The sequence below is a fragment of the Fundulus heteroclitus genome, chromosome 3 (genome assembly GCF_011125445.2).
Source record: "Fundulus heteroclitus isolate FHET01 chromosome 3, MU-UCD_Fhet_4.1, whole genome shotgun sequence".
Taxonomy (NCBI): Eukaryota; Metazoa; Chordata; class Actinopteri; order Cyprinodontiformes; family Fundulidae; genus Fundulus; species Fundulus heteroclitus.
Window position 1 is genome coordinate 27,453,067 of NC_046363.1, and position 23,845 is coordinate 27,476,911.

Sequence of the window (23,845 nt, forward strand, 5' to 3'; positions counted from 1 at the left end):
GTGACATCTCCTCCCACTGGCAAATGCTTTGCCCTCCATTTAAGAAGAAATCTCCTCCCTCGCTGCTCGTCATCACTTCTTCATGGATCATATAGTATGTCAGCTTAATGTTAAAAATGCGCACCCACTCACTTACAACTAGCTTGGCTCCCTATATACACAAGCTATGTAGAAGATTCTATTTTTTTTTAAGAATATGAATGGAGGTATTGTAAAATATAGAAACTCATTTTCATCTTTTAAGATGAGGCAATTCAAAGTAGTTTAGGACCTGATTTGGTCAATATCTATTGGCTGAAAGCATATGTTTGTCTAATCCTTAAATATATTAATTGTTTACACTGCTCCCAGATGCTAAGATAACTGTTTACATCATGCTAATTATTGCACATGTTCTGATCCAACCATTAATTGTTTACACTGTTCCCAAATGCTAAGGCAACTTGCACATGCCTTAGCCAAGGATGATGCTGCACTACTATACATATTGTATATTGTATCATCTTATGTTATGTAAATATTGCATATTCTATTATTGTGTGTTATGTAAATAGGCTGGATTTTTTCCCCACTGTCTAATAGTTTCTCCTTTGTTCAATATTTACTCTGGTATATACTCTTATTTTCTACTCTTGGTGTTTCTTTAGAACAAACTTTAGACCGGTTTGCTCTTCTTTTTTCTCATTGCTATTAATTGTGTGTAACTGTCTGTGTGTTTTTCACTGTCACATCCAAATTTCTCCATTGCGGGACAATAAAGGAATTTTTATTCTTATATTTATCTCTTCAAAGTGGATTTTTTTCTTTATTAGTACAAGAGATGGTTTAGTTATTAATTTATTGTTGTTAATGATCATCATCTTTATTGTCATTGCAACATACATTACAAGTAAATTTGTCCTCTGCATTTTTTTATTTATTTTTTGTCCTCTGCATTTAACCCATTCCCTAGGGCAGTGGTTCTCAACCATGATCCTCATGTACCCCTGCCCTGCATGTTTTGATGTATTTTTTTGCTGCCACACACCTGACTTCAATGAATGAGTGATTAAGACACTTCTGCAGCCATTGATGTCTTGCAGAGGAGATCATGCAATCCATTGAATCTAGTGAGCTGGAACAGAGACACATCTAAAACACGCACGACACGGGTACTTGAGAACCAGGGTTGGGAACCACTGCCTTAGCGAGCAATGGGGACGCAGAGTGGCTGTCTGTGGGAGACCAACTAGGAACAAGTGCCCTGCTCTCTAAACTAGATCTCCACTCCCCCTTACATGTACGTGTCTTAACAGTCCTTTAATATAAACTAGAAAAGGTTACTGTTTACAAACCAATATGGTTGGTTAATATTAAAGCAATATGACCGCTGTCTGGTAAATGTCGAGTGAAAATTAGGGCTGGTAAAGGACCTGATGAAAAATGAACAGTTTGATGCTACCTTTAGTTTTATAATTCATTCATTCATTCATTCATTCATGAAGCAAGTTGTGGTTGAATTTTTTACCATGAAACATGTTGAATTAACTTTTGTGCTGTGTCCGGATGGTCTGCATGTCCCGTTCTGATCATAAGTTTTGGATAGTGTCACATTTCTATATACTGACTTGCAAAGCTGTATTCCAGGTTATATATATATATTATTTTATTAATCTTATAAATCTGTTTAGTATTTTTCACCCTTTACATTGACAATCACTGTACAGTGAGACTGTATCTGGGTGTTCAATAGCCTCTGTGACAAATGTGAGTTGGAGAAAGCAAAGCAGCCATTCATCTTTTGATGTTCAAGGTAAAATAAATCTGCACTGACCAACAGAAGGAGCAAAAAATGTGTTTATGAAAGAGTGTTGGTGCTCTTTTAAAAATATGTTTAGAAACAAGTGATAAAGCTGTGCAGGGCTTTTGGTAATGCGTTGTGCGTTTTGAGGCAAAAATAATATCAGCCTTCTTAACAAAATGAACCCCATGCCAGAGCACCTTACAGTGCTCTCCTGTCAGAAACTCCTGTTAAGATCTGTCACCATCAAAAAAAAAATCAGACCCCACTGGTGAGACACCATCATAGTACTAATGTGCACCTTCTGACACTGAGGGAATAGGATATATGGGCTGTATATTTTTACGACACTCACTGAACTCGTCAAACTGAGGCAGCCAAGGCTTAATTTTTAAGTTAAATTTAAACATTTTGCAGACATAAACCATGAAGCTAAAACTTTATGATCTACAGCAACAATCTGTTTGGCATAGAGACATTTTAAGAGTGGAATAATCAAGGGTACAAATCACAGCAAAAAAAATCTACCAGCTGAGAACTTTGTCAATTTAAATACAGATTTTAATATTACTAACTCAAGTATTATAGTGAAACTATTAAAACAAGGTCTCTGAAGGACAATAACATGTTCTGTTCAACATTGTATGTGCCCAGGTCCACTACCAATTGAATCATGTTAGGTTAATTGTTTTAAAATGCTGACAAGGTCAAAGAGGACAGATCAGATGAGAGGAGCCGCTGTGAAGCATCTGGGCGTCTAACAGTGATGCAAAGCAGGTCATGCATGCAAAGCGGGTTGAAATGGGGGATCTGACACCATGGGTTAGGGCAGGGAGTCAGAGAACCTCAGGGGCGATGTAGTCCGGCGTGCCGCAGAACGTGCGAGTGGTGTCGCCCCCGAACATGCCCTCCCTGCACATCCCGAAGTCAGCGATCTTTATGTGGCCCTCGCTGTCGAGCAGCACATTATCCAGCTTTAGGTCTCTGAAAAAAAGAGGGAGATAAGTTACGGCGCTATAAATCATCTTGATGGATAGCATCTTCATCAGTCATTGGCCACAAAAAGGCACGATAAATCTGTGTCAGGTCTGTGTTCTGCAGTGACAGCGGGGGCCACATCTTTACCTGTAGATGATGCCTTTGCTGTGGAGGAAGAAGAGGCCAACTGCAATCTCTGCTGCATAAAACCTGGAGGGAGAGAGGAGGGGGAAGAGCAAAGCACTGTAGCTACTTTATCTCTCAGAAAATTGACCAAGATCTTTTAGGGTAATGTACAGGAGCATGATCAGAGCAGGAGGTTGAGAGGGTGATGAAAGCGGAAAGTAGCCCAGGATACATGAAAGAAAGCTTATTGGGAAAAAAAAGAGAAAAGGAAACAGGGAACAGGGTAAAAATTAGTTTGGATGATTGATCAAAGATTATAGATTGGATGAAGAGCCAGAAGGGAGGGAAACTGTGATGAGTAGAATAGATTAGAGCGAGGACAAAGTTAGAGGAAATAGGAGAAGGCTGCTACTTGAGCTGATGGCTTTTTTTTATGAGTCACCAGGTATAATGAACAAAGCTAAGAGATGACTACGCAGGTAAGTGAAAACAGAGATAAAAGAGAGAAAGGTAATGAGACTTGTGTAGAAGAAGGCGGAGATCAAAGCGAGACTTTATCAGACTACATACGCTGCATGTGGCTCTTTGAACTTCCCGACTTGCTGAATGTGAAACATCAGATCTCCACCGTTGACATATTCCATAACATAATATAGACGGTCCTGTAGAAACAAAACACTTGTGTTAAGGATTCAGACGCCTTACACTGTTTCACATTTTGTCGCTTTATAATCCCAGATTTATGAAGAAAATACATTTGTTTGAGAGTCTCTGTAGCAGAGCAACGCAAAGTAGTGCATGGCGGTGACATAGAAGGATTTGTTTTTTTCAAACATTTCTGTGAACTAAATTTACAAAATGTGCATACATGTTATGCCCCTTTCGCTCTGTGACTAACAGCCTTCTATTGAATAAACAGAGTCCATCACCGCATATTTTAATCTCGTTGTTCAGTGAAGGTCTTAGAACGTTGTGTTAGGGAACATTAGTGAGCAAAGAGCATCAAGAAGACCAAGGAACAGAGCAGACGGGTCAGGGAGAAAATTATGGAGAGGTTTGGTTAGTGGTCCGGTCATTCAATAATATCTCAAGATTTGAACATCCCACAGAGCTTTGTTTAATCCAACATCTGTCAAGGGAAAGAATATAACACAACTGCAAACATATCATGACATGGCTGTCATGGTATGCTGCAGGGATCCAAAGCTCAAGGCTGAATAAAAATGCACAACAAATATTTCAGATTTTTGTTTTTGAAAATCTTTCATAATTGTGTATAATATTTTTTTCCTTTACTTGGTGTTGGTCTATCACATAAAATCCCAATAAAATGCTATGAAACTTGTCGTTGCAGTGTGATGAAATGTGGGAAAGGGGTTCGCGAGCGTTGTATTCCCCAAATTAAAAAGCACTCTATTACAACCCATCCTTCAGGAACAAGGACTTTGTTAAAGAGAGCGAGCTAATTATTTCATTTATTAAAAGCAAAAGCAGCCGCCCTGCACTAGAACAACTCCTTAGAGCCTAAATGTCAAGCCTGTTCATGGACAATTTAACAAAGCTAATATGGTTCACGCACACACCTCGGTCTGGAAGGCGCAATAGAGCGAAGTAAGGAAGTGAGGACGAGAGGGGAGAGCCAAAACCCTCCTCTCCACCAGAGCACTCTCCGTGTCCTCATCCTGGAAGAGAACGTCCTTTTTAAGGACCTTCACTGCAAACAGGCGCTCGCTGCCTCGCTCCTCTGCCAGCAGCACCTGAACAGGACCAATGAATGAAGAGAAATCGTGTCAGATGGAGCAGCACGTCTACCAAAACCAACAAATATTCTAGGGTGGCTTGTTAAATTGTACAAATTTAATATTTATATTACTTACACTGCATAAAGCAGTTTCTGATTCAAGGTTCACTTTTTTCCAGAATTGCCGCAGATTCAAAACACCAGTGAAATGTACAACTTGTTGGTTTTTTTTAAGTTTCTTTATCATAAAACTGAGGATAATTGATAAAAACTGATTCTCAGCCAAGCTTTATTCACCATATTAATTGAAAAACCATTTACTGTAGCACATTGCTGCCAGCTGTGACACGTTTCTAGGTCATTGTGTGATGAATGACAAGGTGCTCTACTTGGGAGAAAACTAGTTCTTTCACTGTGCTTTTGAGGCAAAATTATGGCATAAACGAGTTAATTTTTTTCTTTAGTTAGAGGTGAAATCTAAAAAATGAAAATATCTTCAGGAGGTAATAACTGCAAAACTAAAAAGCTGATCAATCAGTTAGTGTGAAAGCGTTCCCTAGAACCCACTCCTTTTAGCTCTGACCTGCACATTTCTACTGCAAAAAGCCATTCATAGTCGTATTTTTCATTGCTTTTTTCATTTTTTATGAATGCTTGTTATTTATGTATGGTTTTGTTTTGCTTGTAGTATTTTGAGAAGATTTATTTCTTGTCTTGCAATCTTTTAAGCCCTCTGATGCCTTCTTGCTCCCTGCACTTCACACATGATTTGTCTTTCCGATCATCCCTCCCAGTGCTTGGGATCCCTGTTTTCTTCAGTTCATTGTTATATCCTCTGTCTTATTCTGTCACAGTGTCTTATAGAGTTTTGAGTTTTTTATTTTGGACCTGCTGAGCTTGTTTTTCCTTCTTGCAACTCAATCCGCCTGTGGTCTCCTCAAAATGTCCCTATATGTATCTATATTGATGAAAGAGCAAAGAGCTTTCAATTCTTACACGATCAGAAATTCTTCGTGTCACGCAGCCGGCAGGGGAAAAAAAAACTACCTTCAGCTGAAAGCTGCTAACTTGGGGACAGGAGAGGAAAAAGCAGCTGGTTGTGCTGCTTGTTTTATTGCGAATGTGTCAGGGATCTCACAGAGAATATAAATCATCTGTTCTTCCAATGAGGACTGGATTTACATTTCTACAAATAAGTTTTCTAATCAAATAGATTGTCTAAATTCTGTTTAAAAACAATATTGTCTTTTCTTTAGATAAAGAACACAAAACTGGGGTACAGTCCAACTGATGCTTCACCTGCAGATGTTCGTAAAGAGAACAGAATAAAATTAGCTCTGTCTGTTACAGAATATCTGTCCATATCGCGCAGTTTAGTCGGAGTTCACTCCGGTTGGCTGTTGCACTGATGTTGTGATGAGGAAGAGGGACTGAATCGGGGTAGAAGGGTATTTAAGCACAGCCAGCTCTCCACAACAGAAACCAGCACCCCTCGTTTCATTCAGCAGGCAAAGTTAAAAGAACGTGTTGGCACACAAATCTTTGTTTTTTTTACTGATAGAGTTGCAAGTTAGAAGAGCAGATTTTTGTAGACTACATGTAACACGTTTGTAACTTCAAACACTTGCTTCCTGTGTCTAAAGTAATTAGTTGAAGGAAAGTATCCCGCTGTTTATTACGGTCTGCAGCACCAGTTCTGATGTGATTTCTCCAGTCATGTGTTTTGAAGGATGCTTTGAGTCAGGACCTGGAGGTCTTTGTTAATTAAAATGATATTAAAAAATTATTTGATCTCTCATTGATCAGTTCTGCATCTCCACTAATGGTGGTTTAAAGGAGGAACAAGTGCACTCTTATGCAAAGACAGGTGCAAATTGTTCCTTTCTGCTGGACTGTTTGTTCCTGCGTGTATTTTTACAGCAATCAGCTTTGTGAATCCTGTGGAGATGGTTTAAAAAAATGGGGGAGATTGCACTGCCCCATGCATTTCACCTCGTGAGACTGTAAGCACGCCGATGCTGCTTCTGACTGTGGCTTGTTCACTGCCACCATTATAGTCAAGGATAGGTCAGGCTTCATAATCACTACTAACAATAAAGCATGGCTCCTCTGTCCAGCTGCCTGGGACTATGAAAATTAAAATAATTGAGTCCCATAAAATGGCAGAAGATAGCATTTTCATAGAGCACTTCCCCTGCTTTATAATGTGATTAAAAAAGGGAAGTTAAAAGAAATTGTTGAGGTCAATTTAAGGTCTGAATAATAAAAAAAAAAACACTTTTCAAATGGCTTTCAGGAAGATTACCAGAAAATTGGGCAAAGTCGGACTTTTCTCATACGCTGCTGTACAAGTTCAATCTTAAAAAAAAATAATTTTACTGCTGTTTCATTGGGGATGGTTTATGACTAAAGGGCTTCGTGAAGGTATTAATAGAACTTCAAATGTTACATATTTTGTCAAGTTACAGCAACAAACTTCAGTGTATTTTAAATAAATTTTATGTGATAGAGCAATGCAAATAATTGCATGATATTGAAGTAAAAGTGAATATTTATCACTGAAAATCTCTTATATATATATATTGAAGCTGCAAAAACATGCAAATATGTTCAAGGGTTAATTCATCTTGTGATAAAATGCATTTCAAGCCAGAACTTGTTGAGAATGTATTAGAAATGCAGGGGGGATCATCACTTTGTGAAGACAGAACTACGCTCAGCCTCACATAATGAAGTGTGTAATCAAAGAGAAGCCGAGTCTGAACATTTCTCGAAACATTAATGTCATAAATGAAAAAAAAGCAAAGCAGCTCTTTGGTTATTATCAGACATTAAAAATACATTGAGAGGAGATTTGAAATTGGCTGCTTGTGGGCAGCTCTGACTGCTAATGATGGTATGATTTTCCACTTCAAGAGAGCCACATGACACTGCTTTTAGTAAAGCGATACGGTCAGGAGTAGTGCAATATGCTGACAACAACCCTGTTCAAAATTCTGCTGCCTTACTGCAGTGCTGCACTGTAAGGGGTTTCTGGCTATTGGAGATAAAGCATCTCATTTCAAATTGAATGGCAGAGAAAATTACACTTTTTCATATTTTATAAATCAATGCAGCTAAAAAACGGCTTTTTGCAGAAGATTGTGTGTGTGCAGCCACTGTGAGAAACACTTTTGTCCGTCTTTGATTGTGTCTCCTGGTTTGTCTTGTGATTTCACAAAAATTCACAAAGATACCGGACTCATCATCCTTCATACTTTTAAGAATCCCAGCAACACATACTTTTTCTCGTTTCCGGTGTAATCCAATTTTCTTTTGGTCATTTTGCTACTTTCAGCAGCTCAGTAATCCTCCTCTGTTTCTTTCCATCTCTGTCAGTTTCATTCTCACTTTTCCTCACTCAGCAGCCCCGGGGCCTGTCTCTTCTTTTCCTTTTTTTTTTTTCTTTCTCCACACATCTTACGTAAGTCAAGACTATTTCCCCTGTCCTCTGAGGATTTATCTGATAGTTATGAAACAACGCTGGGGGATTTTAGCGGAGGGGAAAGGACTCGAAACTGATATTTCTTCATTATTCTTCATCTACGGGGGAATTAAAGAGAGAATAGAAAGCAGACTATCCCTTGAAATGAACACCATGAGTGTTGCCTGTGCGGCCTTTTACCATATTGAAGAAACTCTCAGGGTCAAGTGAATCATTTAGTAGGGGAAGAATACACAAGCATCTAAGTATAAATGAAAAATGTGTTTTGAATCCAACTCAGGTTTAGTGTTTCCAGGGGCTATAAAGGAAATACTAGTTGAAGGTCATGACCATAGGAGAGATTTTATAGCCAGGAATAATTGTTCTTGTTTTCAGCACAAGTGGCCTCTTTGATATTGCTTGTAGCCGGTGGATCAGATTGTGTGCAAAGAGGATGACATTTTGCCTCTGAATCCACTGCGGCTACCTTGCCAAAACTGCCTTTGCCCAGGACCATGAGGAAGTTGAAGTCGTGCATTCCCACTCTGACTTTGCCGGGAACAGGAGAGAGCATGGGCGGGCAGGACGGGACAGGGGTCGGGGACAGGACCACGGGAAAAGGCTCAGGCACTGGGGCGACCAACACCGGAGGCAGAGAGGGCGTTGTCACGTCTGGCTGAGGTTCCTGGAGGGTCATAAGGAGACAGATGAGAGACGAATGGGAAGGTCCAGCTTTACCATAATCATAAACAAAACTATCATATCCGCTATCTGTCAGAACAATTTTCATCCTACCGGATGCAAAACGTAACAAATAAGTGGATTTCTACTATTATTATTGTATTTATTGGGATTTTATGTGAAAAAAACAACACTAATAAATGGATGATTGAGAAGGAAAACTTACAAGCAGAAATTCCAGAAGTGTGGATTGTATATCCTCACACCTTTAAGCTTAAATATAAAACTTACTACAGGAGAATCCTGAAAAAAACCCTGTTAAAAGGCTGCAAAAGTCATGAGACTGGGGTGATGGTTCAACTTCCACCCTAAACACGCAGCCAGATCTCCAAAGTAATAGCATACAGACATGCTTTATCTAATATGAGCAACTTTGACATATAAGGCCAAGAAGAAAAAGCACAAATTAAATCTATAGATATGCAGAGACACAGTTTTCCCAAAAAAATTAATAAAATTGAAAGCCATTACATAAAATCCCATAAAATACATTCAAGGTTTTAATTATAATGCAACAAAAGGAATGTATTTTGTGACACAGTGCATTGTTAAATAATAATAAAAAGCTAAGATAAATCATGCATTTGTTGATCAGATTATTTGTAAAATAGAGGACAACTCAAGACCTAGAAACAGTTTAAGTAGTCACCACTGTTTTTATTGGCTCTAGATAATTATGAGCCCATAAAAGTTTACTAAGAAATGAAAAGGTTGCTCCATGAATAACTATCCCACAGGCCTCATGCGGTGAGGACAACAGACGTTGCCTTACCTGCAGATCTGGATCTGGCACAGGGATGTTGTAGTACTCCCCCTCATCCTGTGCAAGCAGCTTGAACCACCCGCAAATAGGACGTCTGAAGATCTCGCTGACGCCGAAGGACAGCGCTCCCATGAAATCATTCCTGGACGTCCGGTCCCAGTCCCACACCTCCACAGACAGACGCCTGTCCCACTGGTTGCCCCGCACTGAACTGAGGAAACCCAAAAATCAAACTCAAGTAGGGGATCTTTTTGTCTAACTTGCCAGAAATCAAACAGCACAGAAGGTACAACAATAGAGAATAACATCAAAAAATATATGTCAAGGTTGTAATGATGCATCTTAGCATATTTACAAATTTATCTCTGCGGGTTTTATTCCTGGTGGAGCTTCTATTAAGTTTCCACCTTGGATTAAATTTCACAGGGACTCACAAGGTGAAACTCTCATTCCAGACAGGATTGAGTGTTGAGCGGATGGTCTTAGTCTTCTGTTTGCTGTGGCTCTTCGGGTCCGGAATCAGTTTTAGTTTTACATATGGGTCTGATAAGCCATTCGGATCCATAGGCATGAGATTGCGAGCCTCCCGAACTGCAGGATGGCAACAGAATAAATCAATGAAAAAAAAAGAAGAGTGAAAAAGAATTCTTTTATCATCTGGATAAAGGTGCTTTTTGATTCACAACCCAACGGCTCCTCTCACCTGTGACGTAGATATCCTCTTTGTCTCCTCTGATTGTCAGGTGGATTCTGCCTCTTTTCTCTGTGTGATCCTGTCCACACAGACTGGGAACGCTGGTCTCGCATCTCCGATGGACGTTCATGTCGCAACCTTGTCGCGCAAACAACACAGTCAAAACAACCGTGTAGTGTGTGACAATACAAAAGACGATGTCGATATGAGACATTTAAAAAAGACAAACTTCTCAGATAAAAAAAATAGATGTGCATTCTCTCTATCTTTGTTCACATAGCCATAAGTGTATGAATGTAGCAATCATTTCACATCATGCGTGCAGTAACATGTAAGATTACTTTCTGTAATTGAACTTTTGCTTAAATTTAGTGGAAGAAAATGAATAGTTTTCCTATTCTCATTGCCAGAGTATGACAATAAGAAAGATCATTGCCGCATGGCCTCAGTTAATCGTCTCCCCCTGAAATGTTTGTGATGTATGTGATGGCGGTTGTACTGAAACAATAATTTCCCTCTGGGATTATTAAAGTATTTCTGATTCTGATTCCCCAGCTTTGCTAAATGTTCTAAAGTTATCATAAACCTAAATTCATCTGGACAAAATATTTTCTTTTTTCCAGACGAGATGTGGTTCTCCATAGTGTGTTTATTGATCGTCCTTTTGGGATTAACTGTTTCTGGTTATAATGGCGGTTGGGGTGGATCCAGTTCCCCTTTTCACAGCTACATTTTCCATTTTATCATTCCTGTAGTTTAAAGTACTTTTACTGAGATGCTAGAGAACCTGCTAGAGAACGGTCAGAGTGTCTCCTACCTCACCTACTGCTAAGCACCGTCGATCAGATCAAAGAAGACTACGACACTTTTCCTCTTGCTGACAAAAAAGACAAATTTGGCTGTAACATATTTCTGGTCGGAAAGTAAGAAACAGTCGTGATGTGGAAGCTAAGTGAGCACCACCAGCTCTCTTTCTGAGGTGAGGATATTTTAAAACTACAGTTGTTGAGCTACAGGCGACACGGCAGTGAAGCAGCAGAGTGCAGGCTCTACTTTAGCAGAAAGCCTGACTAATTAAACAGCTAAAATCAACTGGTTTAATCTGTGTTACTCAATTAAGAGCAAAACCATGTAAGAGAACATATTCTGTTAATTAAATTTAGCATGTGTATAATTTACATTTTTGTCTAAGTCTACGGTTTAGAATCAAAATAAAATTTAACTGTTTATATACCTACCTGCATTTTCACAGTATTTTAGCTAAAAGAGGAATTTTTTTCTCTTGTAACTAAAATCTGTCAGGTCATGTTGAACTTTTCACTCCAAATCTTTGAAAAAATATTACAGCACAGTAAAACTGCCGTTTTTACTGAAGGTTACATATCGTATTGTAAGAACCTTCCCTTCTATTACGTTTTTGTAATTTTTTTGCAATGTCTTTTCTCCCTTTAATGATGCAGAGATTAATTTTGCGTAAACTTTTATCCAAACTGATATCAAACATTGCGACTTGTTGGGATTGTGCGGCGGAGTGCACAGTGGAAGGTCACAATGGAAGGCGAAACTCACTGGTACATTTCATGCCCTGGTGTATGAGTCCGTACAGCAGTGATCCACAGTGATCACAGAACGTGGGGCTGGAGTATGTGTGGACCTTAAACATGTGTCGACTTTTCAGGTCCTGGAATGAAAAAAAGCAAACAAACAAACGGAGAATTCACACATTAAACAGCATGCCCATAGGCACACGTTTCCACCCTCGTATCAGGTGGGTGGCGTTTGAAGGTACAAGCCAATTAGGTTTCCCCACTGGGAGAGGAAATTTGCTGCATCCATGCAAGGTTGCGGGTACATTAGTGTATATTTACCGTACAGGAAGGAATGAATCATTTTTATCTCTTAATAACCACCCCGCCACCCTCTCTCCCAAACTGTATTCCCTCCCTCGTTGCTATTAATAACCGCTGTCACCCTGCTCTTCTCCTGAGGAAAAGACAAATCTCCCTAATATCCTCAAGATGCCACACAGAGGAAGGCTGAGGAGTCTGTTGCTCTCACCGTCGTCTAATTCTCACTCTTATCAGTCCTTCTCACTCCCCTCCTGCATTCCTCCCTGCCCCACAACCTTCCTCTCTATCTCAAACCCCCTGCATCCTCTTGCAGGATGACATGACATGAGCGTAGATGTCACAGATGAGATGCAGAAGAAGCACGGATTGACGGATGAGTCACGCACACATGCCACCGGCGCCGAGCGGGATGGCTAAATGTGTAGATGATGGCGCTCCGTATAAGTCCAGGCAAAGGTGGGAAACTTGAGGATATAAATGGAAGCGCAGAAGGCGATAACAGGAACACTCACTTCGGGCCTGGGGGCAGTCACAGATCCGGGACATGTGAAGGTGACAAACTCGTGGCATCTTTTATGGACCACAAAACTGCAAACTGCAGAAAACAGGGGAGATGAGCCTGAAAATTTAATCTGTTTCGCAGAGAGGCATATCAGAGAAAATAAAAATGACAGGCAAAAATAAAACAGCAGGTTAATCGTTACCTTGGCACTGGAATCCCTGCTTGCCAATACCCCTGAATGAGAAAGAAATAGCGATTAGGACACAGAAACACACTGCACTGATTCCTTTTTGAAATTCATTGTTCAATCCAACCTCAATAAAACTCTGTCCTACATAAAATAAAGAAAGCAAAAACACCACTGACTACATTAGAAACTTGATAAGCAACCTTTTTTGTGAGTGAAACAGCAAAAAAGCTGACTTGGTCAAACAGAAGAACACCAACTTAATTCTTGTAAAACACTGGATTACTCCCCGTGTCTCCACAGAGCTTTTAATTGAATAATTAAAGCCATTGATTGGACAATGCGTCCCTTCAGCAGCCGAACCGATGTGAATCAAGTTGATCTGGTTGTTTGGAAAGTCAAACAATTGAGACACGGCAAAGAGCTCCTATACAATCATACCGAAGGCCCCCGGGGGGATTTAAAGTGACCATAAACACTGATTTGCAATCAGTTTACCATCTGGATGAGGAATGATTAAGGGGGTCTGATCCTTGAACAGCATTCAGTGGAAGTCTACTGTCTGCAGACATGATTCCAGGACAGTACAGGTAATTCACCAGCAGGGGGCAATGAAGATCCAGAAATTGGTCTACAGAGAACTGAGTGCGTCCCTTGATGAGCAAATAAATACAGTGCTGTGTACTTCAGATTTATGAACAGATTGAGTAAATGCCTCCAATAATGTAGGTACACAATATCCGCTTATCTGAGAAAAGCCTTGTTAACAAATTTACAAATGCAAAAATAAAAGTACAGTTTAAAGAAATGTTTAGATTTATTTGCTATATTCAACATATTGGATAGTAAAGAGCATGGATAATACATAAATGAGTAATACTGTTAAAATATCACATCACCAATGTTCAGAACTTGACTGTGTAGTTTGTTGACCTCATTTTAACCCAAGGTTAAAATATCTCAATTGGAGATTCATGGAAAATCTATCCTTCCCTAATACATGGGCAATCAACCTCTTCTATATTTTTTTCAGAAACAATAGTGAATAGACCATTTGACTAATTGTTTGACACACTCTTTTTTTCAAGGACCCCATGAAACATTGGTTAATTTGACTTATTGTAGATCATTTTGTAATCATCTTTGTTGATTGGATGGACCAGTACGACATCAATTTTTAAGACTTACCACAGATTTAGGTCTGACTCTAAGACATGCATTTGTGTTGCCCTAAGCCGTTTAGGTTTAGGATCATTGTCCTGATGAAACATGAACCTCTGCTCCATTCCTTTGTCTTTCGGAGGGCCTAACAGATTTTTTCTCAGGATTGTCTTGAATTTATGCAGCCCTACCAATCTTATGGCTGCTGATGAAAGAACTCCCTAAAGCATAATGCTGCCTCGTTTCAGGGTGGTGTGCAGAGCTAGTTTTCTTCAATATGATGGTGGTTTTTTGTTGTTTAGCGCAAATTGTAGCTATGGTTTCATCAGACCAGGAGACCTTCTTCTATCTATTTGCAACGTCCCTTACCTGGCCAGTAGAGGACACAGCTGCAAATGGCAGCTCTTATGGCTTTCTTCTTACCACTATTCAGTCATAGCAAGAATTGTGAAACGCAAGACAAATAGCTGTCTGCAGCTCCTCCAAAGTTACCACAGCCTGCTTGTCAGCTTCTATGATTAATTATTTTTACCCAGTCTATCAGTTTGGGTGGACAGCCATGTCTTGGTGGGTTTTTGGTTGCCTTGTACTCTTTTTAGACATGAGCTGAGCAGTACTTTGTGAGAAGCCTGACATATAGATTTATAACATCACCCTGCTTTAAACGTCTCCACAATTTCTTCCCTGACATGCCTACAGTGTTCCTTGGTCTACATGATGCCGTTTGTCCACTGATGTTAGCTCTAATAAACCTCTGAGACCTTCCCTGAACAGATTTATATGGAGATTAAATTACACACAGGTAGACACTGTTTACTAACTAGGTGATGTCTGGAGGCAGTTGGTTGCACTGGATTTTATTTAGGGTTATGAAATGGGGCTGAAACAAGTGCACGTCACATTTCAATTCCCTTTTTGTGTAAAACCATCTTGAAAATCTGAATCAGAATCAGATTAGATCGACCAAGTGGCTTCAAACAACAAGGAATTTGATTTCAGCTGCAAGTTGTGTCTTAATGAAAATAGCTAAAAAAATCATGTACAATCTTTTTTTACCAACCTTCAACTATGCACTACATTGTGTTGGTCTATCAAATAAAATTCCCCCAAAAAATACATTAAATGTTTGCAGCTGTAATGTGACAAAATCTGGATCAAATAGATAAACAACTGCTGTTGAAGAAGTAATATGAATGAAAAGTGGTTTACTCTGAACTGCAGTGTTTCATTAACCTCTTAAGAGACAATACATTTTAGTCTAAACATGGGCTTTGTGATGCCTTAAAATATTCAGCTTCTCTTCAAACTTATATATTTTTTTCTCCAGACAGATCTGTAAATGAGGCTGACAATTGATATAATCGAATACAAACTGATCTTTTTTCAGCCTTTTTTCAGGCATCTAAGTAAATGCCTATGTTTGGACTAAAGCTGTCAGGTTTTAAGAGGTTAATATGCTTTTCAGGATTTGTGTTTGTTAAATGCGCTAAATGCGCTAAAACCAGTATTAATCTGGTGTACCAGTATTAATCATGATGTGCTTTGCTGATCACATCATGGACAACACCTTCTACCCCAGACTGATGAGGAGCTGAGCAGCTCCTTTAGTGACAGACCTGTCTGTAAAAAAGAGCGCCACCGCAGGTCATTCATCCCTGCTGCTATCAGATTATACAATGCTGCACTATAACTGTAATTATAACGTCATTATAACTGTAACTATAACTGTAATAACCAACGTGCAATAACTAATGTGCAATCCTATTTAATACACTGTGCAATAATCCTGAAAGAAGTGACTTCTGCTGCTATTGCCACCTGAATATATGTCAATACATATGCACATAAGTCACCGTGAATGTACATAAGACATCCTCTGCCTTATTTCTTTTTTGTATTTTTATTCTTATTTTTCTTATTTACTTCTTTTTTTGATGATCCACTGTATAAACGAGGACACACTGTGTATAACCGATGCACCTTGTCCTACTTTTGGCACCTTCTTCTGATTATTGACTACAGAGCCGATGTGACAAGTGAATTTCTCCAATGTGAGATCAATAAAGCCTATCTTATCTTGTCTTAATTTATATGTATATATAGCATTTTCACTAGCTTGCTTTCTGACTTTTCCTCTCAGTTGCTCATGCTTTGCTGACCACTTCCCTTGCAACATGTCGGTTTTCATCCTCCCTCGGTTCAAATATACTCCCTGGTTTTCTTTGCTCTGTGTCAGATCCTTGCATTTGTTTCACCTTGTATTATTCATCATCATGTCAGCTTTTATTCTTGCTCTCTTTAGTTCTGGACCCATCCGTTTGTGACTTCCTGCCTTCCAGCCCGTTCAGCTTTCTTTTAGTTAAATAAAAGTTTGATAGCTCACCTGTCTGCCTACTGACTGTCAGACTACATTTGGGAGCTCATTCACACCCCGCCTTTAAAGATATTGTAGCCCGGGGATGCAGTGGAGCAAGATTGCATTTAAGACTTCCTCTAACTCAGTTAGAGGACTGCTGTTTTCAAAGAAACCACACTTCCTATGAAGCATTTGCAAAACAATTGAAGTCAAGAGGATCAAAACTCCGCAGGGAGATAGTGAAATAATATTTCAGTCGATGTGGTTTATTAGTACAAATATGTGCATGGACAAATTTCAAAGTGGACAATAACAAAACACTGCCACTGAAATTTATAACATTAAAGCAGTTATGGCCAGTTGGGAGCATGTATAACAAAATGCAGCTTTATTATTAAATAATATTCTAGTAGATGTAAGAGAAATGCATGTGTGGATGTTTTAAAATGGCACTCGTAAATATGAGAGGAGCATCAAAAAATGTGTTTTAGTCTTTAGCATTGCCTTTTAAAACCGAACAAAGCTGCTTTAGTGTGAAACTATCAGTAAGCAATTAATTGGAAAAACACAACCAGGGCAAATAAGTGAGAAGAAGCAAGAAGAAGTAAATATCAAGAAACAAGACAGCGACATTTCAAAATCAATGTATTTTAGGACTTATTGTCATTTCATATAAGAGTCTTTGTTTTGGTTGAACCCTCATGTGAAACTGGTGTCATCTGTCTCTGACTATTTTACAACTGGTAATTTCACAAACAACTGGGACTTAATGGATCCTCCGCTGCCATTGAGGGAACATGCTTGGATGAGCTTTCCACCTCTTTTACGCCATCTGTTCACATCCAATGTCACACTGTCAGCAAGACGTAAACGTGTGAAGATATTTTATGTCTTTGAAGGCATTTGTCGACTTGTATCTCCAACATTTTGTTCTTTTTTTATTTATCTATGTCAGCTGGTTGTCAGTAAATGTCCTCAGAGACCTGACAATGACAAGTAATCTGTCACACTAGATTAAAGAAGTTATTGCTCATTGCCTCTTGAATTTTATTCCATTTTTATCACCTGTGACAATTTTAATTATATTTAGTTTGATGTACCATAAAGCCCTTTGCAAATTGAAATATACTTTTCACAGATTTTTACATGTTTCTTGTGTACACAAGTCTTAGCTTCATAGAAAATCAACAACCAAAGCTTCTGAATGGAAATAAGCAAAAATAATTTGTATCTCTGGTAAAGATGTGTAAAAAGCCTACGAACAATGAAATCTGTAATTGCAATGGAATGAGAAATAAAACTTTTTTGTAAAATCCAACCTATAATTTGACACTTGTTTAGTGTAAAAGAAAATCCCACATTAATTTCTAATTGTTTTTGATAAAATCACCGGGACGACTGCTGTTTATGCTTTGTACTGAAGTAAATGTCTAGTTCAAAATGGTAATTTTTTATTTTTATGATCCTGCTGAAAGACCCAGTATATGTTCCAGAGGCCAGCAGATTTTGTTTTGAATGCTCTGGTATTTTAAAGAGATCTAGTCTTTACCAATTTCTACACCAGTAGCTCACTCCGGTTGCATACAAAGGCTTTCCAGTTAAATTATCACGACCTGTTGGCTTTAAACAGTGTTTTGGCGCTATTTGTTAGTAAACAAAGCACTTCTGTGCATATTTACTACAACAAGACCACATGACCGGAAGTACAACATTGTGTGCAATGAGTAAGCAAGCAGATGCAATGGAGCCAAACGAGTCAACAATGTCCAGTGGAGGTGCGAAAAGAAAGAGGTTAAGTAACTTTCACCCCATTGATCAAGTTGGTCTTTGAACATGCCAATATGTCACTTTACGGTGAGTTTACTTGTTCTTATAGTAGCTGCCGCAATTGTTACCATCTTGCTTTCTGATAGTGCTGTGGTACTGGGGTCCGTTCTTCGTACGTTGCTTAAAACATCCAAGATCAAATGACACATCCAAGATGATTTCATCCGGCTAATCATGATCCGGCTAATTGGGTTCTTCGAACACACCTGTTGTTTATGATTAATATGGCTGGATTGAGTTATCTGAGACAACTGCGCGTTCATGCGTTTGTTTAAAAGGGGAAATGTATCGATAGTAGAAACATTGATCAGCAACGCTGCTATTGGCTGTTCAGCATGAACAAAGAACGCCCACAGTTTTTTTCCCAGCAGAACAAAAGCTTTTAATGGAAGGTTATGCCGAATTTGAGTCATTAATTAAAACACCTAAAAATCTGTTAAAGCCAGGAGAGAGGGCTGGCAAAAAGCAGCAGACAAATTAATGTGTAAATACTGTCCATGGTAGATGTTTCTATCACTTTCTACAGTATTAATTTTTGCATTTTAATAATCTCATATTTACTTTGTTCTTTTATGTCAGAGCCTCCACGGGACCCACTAGAACATGGGGACAAGTAAAAGTGAAATACAAGAATATTCTACAAAATGGTAGCCTTTAATTATTATACTGTATTTTAAAAAGGCACTTGTTATGTCAAGAGATCCAAATTTCAGTGTCATTCCTTAGATACGGGAAGTAAAGGACACGTGCAAACTGGGAATTTTAACAAAAAAACAAAAACAATCTTTATCCATAAAAAATGAAAATCTTCCTTTTCCAAGTCATCCACAGTTTACACGGTAAAACTGTATTGCCCCGTGTCTAGATAATCCAACCATATTTTTTTCTAATACAATATACGGCTCAACAGAAGGCAAGCCTTTCAAAGTAAACTAAACTTCACAATAAAATGGCCTGAACAAATCTTCTTACTGAATATGATAAAAATAAAAAGCAAACCACCATACAAATAACTTAAAATTTTAGATTTATGGCTCCAACATCACTTTTTCCTCTTTAAAAGCCACTGTTAAATGATGTGTTTGTCTGTTTATAACAGCCACCAAGAAAAATCTCTACACTGTCGCGCTGCTCTAAAGGATCCTGTCTATTGTGCAATACGCGATTAATTCGAAAAACTCTGCAAATTATTCTTGCACCTTCCGCATCAGGTTGCAGTCGTAAAAATGGACATGGCTACGGCAGACTTCCCATCTCCTCCGCTTATAAAGCCGTGATCTAATCTTGTTTACATGAAATAAGCCTGCTCTGGAGCAGGCTCAAGCTGGCGCACTTGTTGCTATGACAACAAGTGCAGGAAGTCTTTCGAAGAACCAAACGATCCAAGATCATGCCAAATCGTCAACAATGAAATCCTGCTAATTGAGTTAGCGACGTACGAAGAACGGACCCCTGGTGGCAGATGGCACAACAACGTTAATGTCTGCTGGTCGCTTTGGTGCAAAATTCTTCTCAGGCTCAAAAGGGACTAAGTAAAAACTATCAGGACAAACGTTTGGCATTTATAGTTTTATTTGTAGATGAAAGTATAATTTCTTGGGTTTTCTTTTTATGGTCAAAATATGTGACAAGGCCCCTTTAAAGAGTAAATGATCCTACTATTGCAAGGTTCCAAGGGCCTTTGGAACAAAACTGAGCCCAAAACATCACACACCCTCCACCTTAGTAAACAGTGGCGATGAAGACGACACATGCTCATGTTTTGTTTCGCACCAAACCCACCTGGAGTGTGTGTTACCTAAAGCTCAATCTTAGACACATCTGACCAAAGCAATGGTTCCTTTTAAAGGTGGCAGCACAGAAAATACTTTTGCCTGTGTCCTGTGGGTATGGAGATTTTAGACCCAAAGATGTCCCTCTGTTCTTCAGTTCTCTGTTAGCGAGCTGATTTTGTTTTCACTCTCTTATGATCCTGTTTAGTGTCTGCAGCGGCAAGATGAGCATGGGTCCTTGTCCAGAGTGGTTGCCAATTTCTGAGAGTAATGAACCTCGGAGTCACTTTTACGACAAGGAAACAGAGTCATGTACTACGAATTGTTTCTAAAGGTTTTACACAGTTAAACCAACGTAAGCATACATAACCAATGGTTCGGTTAACTTTAATTGCAATAACTGTGCGATTTAACATTTTGTGAAAATCATAAGGCTGTTTTTTTCAGGTGAGATTAAGGTCAAGAGCAACTGTTTTGCAACATTTCAGTACATCCCTGCTTCAATTCACCTGAATTAAGTATCTGTACAATCTCCTCATCCAGTTATTAAGTTCTGCAGACGCCTGGTATTGAACCATTGATTTCATTCAGGTATGCTGGAACGGGGATGCATCCAAAAGTTGAAGGATAGTAGCTCTGAAAGCTTGGAGTACCCCTGAGCTTCTGCAACAACAGATACATTTATCATGATCCTCTTTACTAATCATGTAAATAATAATGATAAATTTGTATCTGAGTCCATTTGGTAGGGAAAAAGCAGAGCATGGCAAAGAAAGGCTGGAAAACTGAGTGGCAATTAGTTATACCGAAGTCCAATATGTTGATGTTACTTTGTTTTTATTTGAACATAGTACTAAATAAAAGAATGAGGTCATCTTTTAATTAACTGCTTTAGTTTTGAGTTGTGCTGTGACCAACATTCTAATGAGCTGATCTGGTCATTGAGGCAACACGTAAATCTTATTTAGACATGAGTCAATGTAAAGTATATGCCATGTCCTGACTTAGATCTATAAATGGACATCTAGCAAAACTGTTTGGTCTAAAAGTGGTTCAAACAGAGAATGAAATAATTCCTACTGATTGGAGAAAAGCCTGTAAATCATGTAGAAATGCTAAAACTCTAACTGAAATACAAAGACAGTTTCATTTGATTTAGTATGAATAAATTACTCTTTTTTTTCAACTGTGCTGTTACGTTTATACTAAAAAGACTTTATTCAAGGGCTGAAACTGAAAAGATTGAGAAAATAACTGGAAATATGGAGAAGTATTTACATATTTGCCCTGTACTGCAGGATAACACCTATTTGTATCCACAGTTCATTTAAACAGCTGAGCTATACAGTGTATCACCAAGAACAATACTGAGGAGTTTTTTTAAGTTGTTCAGCATAAATTATAATTTTCATCAACAGCTATTACATTTTAGTATAATAGCAGCATCGTTGTGCATTTGAAGGAGACTTATTAAGCTGTTGTTGCAACATAGAAACCATGAAGTTCTGACAGAGTGTGACTGAGGCAGATGAGGAGAGTTTAAATTGCATTTGTTAAAATTAATGAATTCTCAAACAACATACAAAAACAAAAAGCCATAAACAGAATGCACATAGAGTCCTGGACTTAGAAATTGTACGCATAGTCATTTGTATTGATGTGTAGCTCAGCTGGTAAAGATACTATGCTGGAAAATGAGAGGCCTAGCTTAGACTGCTTATTCTCCTATGCTTGTCAATGTTGACTAAGACAAGCCCACATGTAAATTTAAAAAAAATAACCCGTGGACAAAAAAAACAACAACTTTAGACCAAATTAATATTAATCAAGATGTTTATGAAAATTTCACACATTGTTTGAATCAATGGTGGCCAAAATTCCCCCACATTATTTTTGTTACTCTAACCTGCTCAGTAAACATGCAATATTTAAAGTGTCAATCCAATTTCTGCACAAAACTGATGGATAAGTAATAACCTTTATTGTTCATTGCAGCTGTGCACATTCCATTAAAATGTGTCCTCTGCATTTAGCCCATCCCTTAGGGAGCAGTAGGCTACCACTGTGCGGTGCCCGAGGAGCATTCTGGGGCTAAGGGTCTTGCTCAGAGACCCAGGCAGCATCTGAGAAGGTCTAATTAGTAAGGACTCTTTAGCCAAAGTGAAAGACCATCAGCATTCGCAATGATAAGTATTGTCCGAATAGTGCAGTCAGGAGGGAAGGAGGTAGGAAAAAAAGCCTACAGTATATGCTTCCTATCATAGTTACTTTAACATAGGAGCTTGTGATGTCAGTCACTGGTGCTAAGAAGCTATAAGGAACCCAACAATCCTTTGCATCACATGACGTACAATCACTGCCCACCTCACGGAAATTAACGAGGTGGAGTGAAGAGATGCTAGGTCAGTCATTAACGCTAGTACCATTCACAGTGATATTATTGCTTCACTTGTACTGTGTGTGACAAATGCAAATCTACGCGCCTTCATATGTTTTGGTTTCAGCTATTCTCTGCATTTGTTTGACTTGTATCTTTAGTCTTTTTCGGAAGGCTGTAGGCCCACATTTGACCCGCATCATCCATGTGCGTTTCCGTTGTGTAAATGTATGAGTTAAAGGCTGTCCGAAACCAGCACAGTAGTCCGAAGCTCATTTCCTACCCACAATAGAGTTCTTACTGTTGACCTTACACAAGGTCAAGGAGTAGGAGCTATAATTAAACATTTCCAGACACAGCCCCAGATTCAGTGAGATTTGAACCGAGGATCTTGCAGCTCCCTGGATACAGGGAAGACTGCTGCGCTCTAACCACCAGGCTACTACTCTCCCCCTCCCCTTCTGCCCCCAACAAAAATTATTGTATTCAAAACATAAAAAGAGTAAAATTCAAGCTCAACAACAAAAACTGCGTATGGGTAATAATATCTTTATATTTTAAGCTGAATGCCGACAACAATATTTATCTCTATATGTAAATGTATTACTGAATCAAAGCTTTATCCCAAATGTTTCTCAGCACAGGCACATTTTTTAAACAAACAGCTGTAGATAAATATGAGAAACGACTGAAAAGTAGCCTATACTACTGCAATACATAAAAGTAGATTTAAAACACAACATAGACAATCTCAATAAAATAATACAGTCTCATCTTATATCCCTTTAAATAAAATCTTGATATTTTTAAAATCTCTATATATAACCTGGTCCTAATGCCTGCTGTATATTGCTAAAAAAGGACTGATATCACACCATCCCATCTCACAGTAGTGCCGGTGATTCCACTGACATCATTGATATATATATATATATATATATATATATATATATATATATATATATATATATATATATATATATATATATATATATATAAGAGGTGATGCAAAGACATAAATTTTGCTTTTGATACCAACGGTTTGGTGTGTGTAATTGAGTGCTTGTGCACCCGTGAACATTTGAACTTCGCTAGTCGATTAGAAGACTTTGAACCTTTGAAGAAGAAGCTTGGCAGAAAGCTTTAAGATCATTGTCTGAGTATCTGGTGATCATTACAAGCGAAAACTGAGATATGCCACTTGCGGTACCAGCCCTATAGAATCTAAGCATAGATTGTCCAAGAAGACATGCATATGTCTCTAATTATGTTAATGAAGTGGTTTCCCTACATTACCAACAGAAGACCGTACCAGGATATTAGCTGCATGAGCCATTCAGGTGCTGACTGAGCTCAATTGCTGGGTGCCACAGGGTCCTTGGACCTCCCAGACTCCGTATTCTGAGAACGCTACCCAGAGTTGTCTCACAGTAAGATGCTTGTATCTAAGCAGAGATAAATTAGTTTAAGACTGAACAATTTAGACATTGTTTTATTGTTTGTTTAATGTACTTTAAACTGTTGCGT

At 38.6% G+C, this 23,845-nt stretch overlaps 1 protein-coding gene across 3 annotated transcripts in view; it reads right to left on the minus strand.

Moving 5' to 3' along the window:
- The window catches only part of prkcg (protein kinase C, gamma), a 41,370-nt gene that overhangs the window by 7,058 nt on the left and 10,467 nt on the right, over window positions 1–23,845 (minus strand). For all 3 annotated transcript variants that reach the window (XM_021322897.2, XM_012875206.3, XM_036135008.1), the window contains 11 exons: window positions 12,841–12,872; window positions 12,649–12,731; window positions 11,856–11,967; window positions 10,296–10,424; window positions 10,027–10,183; window positions 9,602–9,803; window positions 8,576–8,773; window positions 4,468–4,641; window positions 3,455–3,546; window positions 2,906–2,968; window positions 2,626–2,764 (listed from right to left, as the gene is read on the minus strand). In XM_021322897.2, the coding sequence (XP_021178572.1) occupies window positions 2,626–2,764; window positions 2,906–2,968; window positions 3,455–3,546; window positions 4,468–4,641; window positions 8,576–8,773; window positions 9,602–9,803; window positions 10,027–10,183; window positions 10,296–10,424; window positions 11,856–11,967; window positions 12,649–12,731; window positions 12,841–12,872 (1,381 nt within the window). The remainder of the gene's footprint in view (window positions 1–2,625; window positions 2,765–2,905; window positions 2,969–3,454; window positions 3,547–4,467; window positions 4,642–8,575; window positions 8,774–9,601; window positions 9,804–10,026; window positions 10,184–10,295; window positions 10,425–11,855; window positions 11,968–12,648; window positions 12,732–12,840; window positions 12,873–23,845) is intronic.